The sequence below is a fragment of the Pholcus phalangioides genome, unplaced genomic scaffold (assembly GCF_987345545.1).
Source record: "Pholcus phalangioides strain wild (caught in Gottingen) unplaced genomic scaffold, Ppha-v1.0 ptg000029l_1, whole genome shotgun sequence".
NCBI classification, from domain to species: Eukaryota; Metazoa; Arthropoda; class Arachnida; order Araneae; family Pholcidae; genus Pholcus; species Pholcus phalangioides.
Window position 1 is genome coordinate 8,349,628 of NW_028301619.1, and position 10,332 is coordinate 8,359,959.

Sequence of the window (10,332 nt, forward strand, 5' to 3'; positions counted from 1 at the left end):
TTTCAATCCTTTTCTTCACATTTGTACTGATTATTATGAAATTTTACAACAATACTAATAATTTCATTTCCATCTTGTGTGATGGCTCCATCTTTCTTTTATAGTGCAAAAATTTCCTTTCTTCCAGCACAGTTTTCGTTTTGCTAATTTTAAACTCTTATTATTTCTTGTGCTTTCCTTACAATATTGCAATTGAACTTCATGATATCTTCTATAATCCGCTTTCGTACCGTCTTACAAAGTTATGCATATCCCACTTTTAATTTAGGGTCATTCTTCTTGATCTGAAATTCTCTCCGGTCTTCCATCTGTTTCTTTGGTTCTTCTGTTACCTTCTTCATCGGTTAGATTTCTTTATCTCCAGCGACTTCTTTTAAGGTAGTGGTTAAATTTCTGTTCATTGTGGTGACATCTTGTCCATCATGAGTGGCATTATATAACAAATGAAATTGGTTATTCAGCTCTAACTGGAATTTATATCAATGTTCTTGAAGATTTGTCATATGGATGACAGTTTTTGTATTTTTGATAAGTTTTGCTCTTTCCATTCTAGTGTTAAGCATTATTCTGCATCTCATCTGTTGATGATCACTTCCAGTATCAAATTTATTGAGAACAACTGCAGTCTGGATCATATGCTTCTTATTAGATAGGATGTATTCGATCTAACTTGTTGTTCCAGTTGGGCCTCTCAATGTCCACTTTCTTTGGGGTTGCTTCTTAAAAAATGAATTCATGATACAAATAACTGTTCACTTTGTAAATTCGACGAGTCTGTTTCCTCTATCGTTTCATATACTGTAACCATGACTTCTGACTGAGCTTTTACAATTTCTTCTCTCTCCAATTCTAGCATTGAAGTCACCTATTACCATTTTAATATGATGGTTTCCTTTACTATTCATCTCGTCTAATTCTTCATAAAAGTCTTCTACTGCTTCCTTAGAATAGCTTATTGTTGGTGCATAGACTTGACGTAATCTGTATCCAGTATCTGCTTGATATTTGCATAATCAATTTTGCAACTCTATCAGATGTGCTGTCTAACTCAATGAAGGGATTTTTCCATTTTTTATGAATGAGAAATCCTATTCCACTAGTTCTTTCATTATTTGTTCCTCTGTAGTAAAATATATGTCCTCTGGCAAGTTTGATTTTCTCCTCTATTTTTCTTCTTACTTCACAGATGCCCAAGATGTATAGCGACAGCCTCCACCGCTGTATGGTGCTGTCCACATAATACGAAAAAGAACACACCTGCGCGATCGTCAGGCTGTACTTGTTTTGGCCGCTCAGACGAGAGAGTCACGCGGCACGCTAGTTCTTGTAGGTTCTGTAAATTTAATTGTATAATAAATGTTAATTATATCTTTGAATTGTAGAAGGAAGTGTTCTTCAACCGCCACACTCCTTCTACAATAATTGGTGACCCGGACTTGATTTGAACACGCAAATTTCTGATCGTGACTCTCTCGTCTGAGCGGCCAAAACAAAGCCTGACGATCGCGCAGGTGCGTTCTTTTTCGTATTATGTGGACAGCGCCATCCAGTGGTGGACGCTGTCGCTACAGATGTCCCAATTTATTCTTTCCAGTTCTTCCAACTCCTGCCAATAATTTTCTGCTGAAAGAAATCATCCGTTATACATGGCCAAGAGAGAGTTCATCTTATGACAGCCTGGTTCAACCTAAAAATTCTTAGCACCCTCTGCCTTTGTCTCGTTGGTCGCTGCGCTGTAACTAGGGACACTCAGACTGAGAGCCTTAGTTTATAGACAGAGCTCATGATTCTTTTTAGAGGGTTTTTCACTGTAATCCTCCACTCTAGCCAGTGCAAGTTGGGGGAAGCCCATCCGCATCTGTTCACCATGTGTTGAACATGGCTACTTATGGGCTGCACCACAAGAATGTGCAGATTGCACATTAAGCCTCTACTCTTATTCGATTCCTTCAAGTCCTCATAATGAAGTAATTGAAAGGTTGTCTCATAGTTAACAAGTTAAGACTATTGAACAGCCCTGGGGATCATATGCATAAAGATACATAGAAAAAAAAACTTTTATGTAGACGTTGTGTGCTAAAACTTCCAATTATGGAAATGTAAATACGGCTCTAAGAACAGCCATCATGGAAAATTTCATATTTTTAAGTGCAATATTAACAGAGATATCTGAAGTTTTGGTATTTATTGCCAACTATATATTTATTGCCTAACTATTGAGGGCATTATTCACAAATTCCAAATCGTAAATTAATTCAAAATTTTAAAATGACCATTTTCATTCTTACAAAATTAGCGTTGAGTTTGCGGGCGACATCAGATGATCACAGGCCAGAGGGCCACATCTGGCCTGTGTGTCATGGGTTGAACATGTATGGGTCTAGTCGATCATGGGTGGGAATAAAGAACTATTTGGGGGTTGCTGGTACACTGTCTTAGTCCACATAAGTTTCTTTTGCCAAGTCGTTTCTGTTGTGTTCTGTCTGAGCACTGCAAGCCTAAAATTTAGGATGCGAAAATAGTGTTTTAGATTGATTAATAGGGCTGCAACTAAATGCTTTTTCAGCCATGGCAAGCCAATGCCACACTAGAAATATTATCTTTAGTGTGGCGTTGGGCGAGCACATATTTTGACTCCCGCTTGTAAGGCTGAAAAAAGGGAGAGTTTAAAAATTTATTCGCTCCCCTTCTGGTCCAGTACCTGGGACACCAGATCTGCCTGATGCACCTCTAGTTGCTGCTCTCTGTTGATTAATCAATTATTATAATATTGTAGTATCAATATATAATCATATATTCTAATATAATTAATGATATAATTATCGTAATCGATTACAGAACGGGTTATAATTTTAAATGTTATATAGTAAATTTTAGTGTTTTTTTTTTCAGAAATCAAACTCTGTCAATATGAAAAGCATGAAGTCAAGCATTTGCTGATATTAACTCATAATGACCATGGTTATTATAGTTTGTTATAGTCTTTAAAGGGTGTGGTTCATTTTTTATGTTGAAAAAAAAATTCCACAGCTCTTCTGTGTAACTGTCAGCAAACGGCTATGCATGCATCTGAAAAGTACCTTAAACCAGGAAAATTTTTTTGAATTGTCTGTTAACTAACTTGCATATCACATTCATCCATAGATATACTTATTTCTCAAATTACCACTCCGTTGCACTAAAATCATTACTCCTGGAAATTTAGAGGTTGCACATAGCTCTGGAAAAAAATGTGACCACAATAAGATCAGCAAACATGAAGTCCCATGTTTACATGTTTCATGGGAAATTTTGGTCCATTAGTTTTTTTTTCAATAGTCAATGCTCGTTATAATGACTCCTACTGTTCCATGGATAACAAACATTATATTGAAAGTGTGAAAAATAAATTATCATCTTAAGAGAATTCCGTACCTAGACGGAATAAAAAATATATAGATTAAGTTTGTTATTTTAAGTAAGATTAAAATGTATCAGGTTATAAAATAATAATAAAATTGTAATAATCAATTGCATGCAATCACTTACATGCATGAAATTTAAGGTTCAAGGGTATTCTGTTGCACCTATTTCAGGCAGCCGTATTGGATGAATGTCAATAAGAAAGTACTTATTTTCCTGAGTGTAACATTTTTTTGTTTGTCTGTATATTCTCCTATTATCTTAAAGAAAGTGATTAATTATGAATGCCAATTGAACGACAGGCCTTTATGTTGTGGTCAGAATCTTTCGTAGTCTTTCTCCTTAATCAAAATTCTCATAAACCCTGTCCTGGTCGCTTTAATGAGTGTCAGCTATATAAGGGTTTTGAAGTGAAACTTACAGTGGTATAGTTGGTCCCGTAGCAAATTGTCTTATCCTCATAGACTCCAGTTGCAAGCATTACACAAATGCCCAATGAAATCGCTTTCAATTTTTTTTTTAATTATTTATGTGGTCAGATTCAACATCAACTTTAGGCACATCCTGTGGCTTAGATAAAAACAATTCAATAATTTGTATTCATAATTTACTAGGTATAATTAAGACTGCTGAAACAGAAAGAAGGAAGCCTGTGAAGTGTGAAGTAGCATCATTTCATTGAAATTATTAAAGACTTCCCTCCACTTCTGGTAGTACAGTATTACTTTGAGTTAACTGTATCAAATTGAGAGTCATCCAAGTTACAAGCAAAAAATACATGCTGAAAATTCTTCCCACTTGTGAGCAAATATTTAACTTATAAGATAATGAGAAGCACATGAGAGAGAGAAAAAAAAGCATATTTAACACATTTAATGAAAGCTCAAATACTGTGAACAAGTTGTAACCGCCAAGGATTGCCAGACTTTACCATGTATTTGTAAGTGAAAATAATCTTGTTCTGCTAAGTAAAAATATAATTTTTTGATGTGGTACGATTTAAAGAGATCTCCATTATTTTAAATGTGAAATTTTGTTTCATGATACAAAGTGTTATTTGTTTGTAGAAATGTTTTTTGTAAGCATAATGTTAGGATTGATGTATTCTAAATTTATATGTATAACCAGGAAAGAAACACCATACTTATGTAAATAAGTTGATGTCCATTTGCATAATTGTTTATGTAATAATAGGTTTTTTTTACATGAATGTTCTAATTTTATGGAATGATAGATCAAAACTGTGTGTGTTTTGATATTTTATAGTGAATTTAGTTTATGCATATTAATGAATTTATTTTATGAATGTTTAACCATTGATATGCTCAAGGAAAACTTTGAACTAAACCATAATTTGCAGACATATTGTGAAATCAGACAATATAACGAGCATTTTATGAGCTGCACGTGTAATGTTCAATATTTTATTTGGTATTCAATGCTGATATTTTATTTTGTATTCATTTCATGCAAATGTTTTACCATTGATATGCTAAAGGGATCTTTGGAGAAGGCTAAACCATAAATTACAGACACATTGCAAAATCAGACAATCTAACTTGAGAATTTTCATGAGCTGCACTTGCAAGTTTCTGAGATATTCTAATTTTTATACAAATACAAAAGAGCCATAACAGGCAAAATGCTCAACGAGGTAGCTGAAAAAAAAAGATTCCCATAAAAAATATTGATGCCAAGTATATCTAAATTATATCAAAAATAATGTTTTTTAAGTTTAGTTGAAAATGTTTTAGTGAAAAATGTTTTTCAAGAAATTCAATGTCCATGGAAATTGGACGTTGTTAGAATTAGTTACAAACACATCCATACCTGCATTGGGATTCAAACCCAGACCTGCACAACCACTAAACACAAACCTGACTAACCGCTCAATTAAAATGAACATGCTGCTTTTCAAAGTGAATGGTGCTATCTTGTGTTCATGAATGGAAGAATATCACTGTTATTAATGTCTGCCAAGTCTTCCTTAGATGTTAAAATCCAATATAATACTCACTGATTGTGCCAATAGAATATTTTTGAATATGCTTTGAATTTGTTTCACCAAGTGGTCCAACTATGATAACTGAGATGTGTTTGTATAATCTGAAAAAAAAATTATGAATATTATCTTGTTTGCTTGTTTGTGCTCATGGTAATGAATTGACTTTTCATCCTTAGGCTATGTCAAAAATAAAAGCAATAGAGAAATTGGAGTTCTACCCTGTCAAGAATGTTGTAAACTTTCCCAGGAACAACACTGTGGAGTGTATAAAACCACTAAAAAACCTCAGGTATGGATTTTTTAATAACATACAGTGGATCCCACTTAGAATGTTTTCCACTTAGTATGACTTTATTTTGTGGTCCCAACTTTCACTAACACTCGAGATTTCCTGTTTAAAGCATTTGCCAGCTTACAATGTTTTTTCATGATGGTTTTTTGAAAATGTTATGAGTGGAGGTTCCATTGTAGTAGTATTAAAATATGGAAAGTGTGGTTTTCATCCAAACTTTCTTACATGATAATAATTGTTATCAGTGTTCTCAGCTTTTGATTTTCTTAAAGAAAATAATGAAAGTCAAATATTAGTGGATGACAAAAAAGTATAGTGACCTCTTTTTTCCATGCCAAATGCATGTCGTAATTCATACTAAATATAGTCCCTGTGTATTAGTGTGTGACTTTTTGGCCAGGCAATAAATTTTTGAAATGGGAAGTCACATCAAATTGTCATTTTATAATTGAGACAGAATTTGAATACAAAGAAACATTCAAAAACATAGATTAGTATGCTTACAATTTTTAATGAAAAACATACCTTGCATTGTTCATTTTTAATGATTTATAATAAGGAATTTGAAATTTAATTACACACACACACATATATACAACATAACAAAATAAAATACACATACAATACAAATTCAATATACAAAAACATATATATATTACCATTTATGTATTAGCCCAAGGAATTACATAATCCATCCAGGGCATATTGATATTATATACATATATTGGGGTTGACAACAGACCAATAATTCAATATATAATATTCAGTCCTCATTTCCTCATTACACTCGTAAAGAGAAAAAAAAACCGTATAAATCATTATTCAATTGTGTTGATTTTGTTTATTAGTAGTTTTTTAAATTTGTGCAGTGATTTTTCTGATTTTATTTCGACATTCAGTTAACTATATTCTTTAGGTGCAATGTGTATGAATTGTTTTTGTATCACGGTTTTTTTTGGTCAACCTCCGAAGAGTTTGCCTTTATATTTGCTGCGTTCGAGTGGTCTTTGGATGCGAATTTGGTCTTTGGATTGCAACAGATGGCTCCCCAATTCGCATCCAAAGACCACTCGGACGCAGCAAATACAAAGGCGAACTCTTCAGACGACCAGACGTAAACATCAGCCCTCCACGACTCATTCGTGTGAATTCTGACCATAAGGTCCTGATGAAATGCTTCGACCATTCGACCAATTGAATTTATTTGTCTTGAAAACGTGCCTATTTTTGTATAAATTAAAAAATAGAACTCATGACAACAGATGGTAAGCTATTTTGTGTATTCAAAACCCTGTTAGAAAAAACTCCCTGCAACATACCAATTCCTGGAAATGTCCCTCACCAATTGATACTTGTGTCTTCAGCTTAATGATATGTAAACACTAATAAATTTAAAATTCAAAACAATGTTTTTAAGTTAAATAATAAAAGAATTTAAATGTCATGAGGCATTTCTGCACTCTTGGGTGCCATTTTCAAAGGTATCACTTTATGATGCAATTATCAATCTACAACAATAAAATATTCATTACTTTTCTTGTATTCTGTCAAGCTTGGCCATCATCCCAATCCTCTAATTGTATAGTTTGGATTTGGCTGTCCACAAATGGCCGTATTCACCGACATAGTTTAAGCTACAATCGCAGGTGAAAGGATTGGAGATAGACACAGATTGGTTAAATTCAGGATTGTTACCAATCCGTGTTGATCTCGAATCCTTCAACCTGCGATTGTAGTTTAAACTCTGTGAATACGACCGTTAGTGACAAACTAGCTGGTGCAAACTTTTGCTGGAATGCAGGAAATTTCCTGCAAACATTTCCTTGCACCTGCCAGGTTGAGAAACACTGCTCTACAACATCCAGGATTTCTCTTCTATTTATGATTTTCCATTCTCCGCATGCAATCTCTGCAAATGTCTCAACAGTGTTATGCTTCACATCTTGTCAGTGTACTACTACTTCACCAAACACCAACTCTGGCCATATCGCTATAGTGCAATTTACTGCCATTAGTGAGATGGGTTGGAAGTGAAGGCGCTGTCTATCGGTGGTCGCCTCGAGTTCGTTAGGGAAAATATCTTATCAATATCCTCTTCCCGTTCGAACCCGGGACCCTGACAACAACCTTCACGATGGTAGATGAGCATCTTACCACCATGCCACTCGGGCACCTTGTCAGTGTACTGTCATCGACCAAAAATAAAGCAACGAGCTCATAGAGTCAAAATAAAAAAAAAAACTCCTCTTGCAATAATAAGGAACAATATTAGCATTCGCTGTGCAAGGTGTCATTTAATCTGAAATTCCAAAAAAATTGTACATGAAAAAGATTCATTACAAAAATGTCAAAGAAACTGAATAAAGGATATTTTTATAAGTTTTTGTAAAGAGATTCTTGCTATGACTCAAAATGGCTGCTTTCCATTGTTCTAGTGTTAATAGCCCATATGGTCTATCCCATTGAAAATTTTTAACACTTCATAATAATACCCCATCCTGAAACGTATGCTCTTCCAATGAAAACATATAAAAAACAAGCTTATTGTTATGAATTTATTACATTAGTAACAATGCAATTTTTTCCAAATTAATTTTGCATTCATTATTGAATTTAAAACTTTTACTGAATCAGTTCATTTATTTTATAATCATTTTTTTAATAGAAATAGTCCAAGGAAGCCTGTTCAAATGAAATTGGATGATGTATTTGAAAACATGAAAATTAAAAAAATGAAAGGTGATGATGATAAGTGATTATAGTCAAATGCCCTGATGTATTATGCAAGAAAAGAAAGGGTTGCAAGAGGGATTGATTCAGTTTGTTAATAAAGATGTTTTATAAATGTAAACATGTGAAATAAGACCTTAGTGTCTGAGTCTGAGCATGTATATATTCATATGTATTTAATTGTGTTCATATGCACCATTATTTCATGTAAAGGTGGTCAACTGTTGTTTTAATAAAAATTTAAAGTAATTTTTTTCTGGTATGTGCTTCAAATTTTATTTATACATTTGCATCATTGATGTGAATAACTTTTTTTTTACTTCATTGATGGCCATGTATAAAAACTTCTAAAGAAATTAAGTCTTACGTTAGATTCAACCCCAAGATGAGATGAGAATTGCCAAAATTTCACATATTTTTCTGTGGTACCTATGCTCCTCAACTTAGAGCAGTGTAACTTTGCGTCATTGTTTTACAGGTGTTAGTATATAAGTATTTCTTGAACTTTCAAATGTTAAGGAATATCTGTATACATGAGAGTAAAAATTATCTGTGATATGACACTCGCTCTGTGTTTAGAGTGAGAATTGTTTTGGCTTTAAGTCATAGTAAATATCATTCACTTCATAGTGTCATTTTTAACCCCTCATTTCGTAGACTTTTTGTTGCTTGTTCTTCATGTGTTCCATCTTACGGTCTTCGTATGAGGGCACTTGTAGAAGAACTACAAATGGACATCAGTCGCGTGGTGCCACAATGGCAGCAGTCTCCACCAGATGTCTCTCTATCATTATCATCATACCCTAGAGCCACCACAGCAGATGCCATATATCAGCAGATATTCTTTAGGCACAGGGGTAGGTAGAACAGGTACTTTCCCATATATATCACCGGCTCTAAGAGTCTTGGGCATGTCTGTTGTGCCTACATCTGCTATGAGGAGACATCTTTCAAACTTCTAGACACATTCTATATTTATTCGGTGGAACTGTACGCAGTCCTTCAGGCTCTATGTTATATACGACGCAAATGCCCCCGACGATGCATCATTTATAGTGACTCGCGCAGCGCATTGCAAGCACTGTGTTCCGTTACTTTTCACATTCATCCGTTTATTCATGCTATTTTACATGAACTGCATCACCTCATCCATCATGGTACCACAGTAAAGTTTTACTGGGTACCTGGTCATGTTGGAATACCGGGCAATGAGAAAGCAGAAGACACTGCAGCTCGAACGGCATCTAACATTGACGATAGTCTTTTGGTACCTGCCAGTGACCACTTCTCAATCCTTTGAGAAGTGATGGTGATGCATCGCCGCTGGCAGGATCATTGGAATATTCAAATAAATAATAAACTACATGCCATTAAGCCCACACTTGGCCATTGGCATTCGAGCTACAGAACTGACCGAAATGAGGAAGTTCTGTTTGCCCGGTTGGGCATAGGACACAGTGGCCTCACACATTCTTATCTTCTATTACAAAAGAGTCAACCAGAGTGCCCCCATTGTCAAAGTCCATTGACCATTGCTCATGCTTTCACTTTTTCGCATCATCGTCATCCATCATTTTACGACTGCTTTTGGTCAAAGCCATCTTTCGCTTCGTGAGATCTTATCTGACCATTGCGATGCATCTCGCATTTTTAAATTCATCAAAGCTATTAGTTTTTATAATTTTTATAACAAAATATAGTTTTATACAATCTATGCCACTGTTTTATGTTTAAGTTTTGTTTTGTCATGCGTGGTTTTACTTGACGCGACAAGAATACATTTTAATTGGTCAATTGTTTTGGCGCAGTTTGACCTAATTGGTCCTTGCACCAATAAATCCAAAATCCAATCCATAGTAAATCATAAATTTTTGAGATAAAGTGGATACTGCCAAAAAAAAGA

The 10,332-nt window shown here is 34.4% G+C and overlaps 1 protein-coding gene across 7 annotated transcripts in view; it reads left to right on the forward strand.

Annotated features, from left to right (window-relative positions):
- LOC149067646 (abasic site processing protein HMCES) overlaps positions 1 to 8,676 on the forward strand; it is a 75,577-nt gene extending 66,901 nt beyond the window's left edge. For 4 of the 7 annotated variants that reach the window (XM_089252515.1, XM_089252512.1, XM_089252513.1 and 1 more), the window contains exons 9-10: positions 5,584 to 5,696; positions 8,365 to 8,675. In XM_089252515.1, coding sequence (XP_089108641.1) covers positions 5,584 to 5,696; positions 8,365 to 8,455 — 204 coding nt within the window. In that variant the 3' untranslated portion in view covers positions 8,456 to 8,675. Of the gene's footprint in view, positions 1 to 5,583; positions 5,697 to 8,364 lie in introns of all 7 variants that reach the window. The other 3 variants (XM_089252516.1, XM_089252517.1, XM_089252518.1) reach the window with 2 other exon arrangements.
- Positions 8,677 to 10,332: the final 1,656 nt, after the last annotated feature.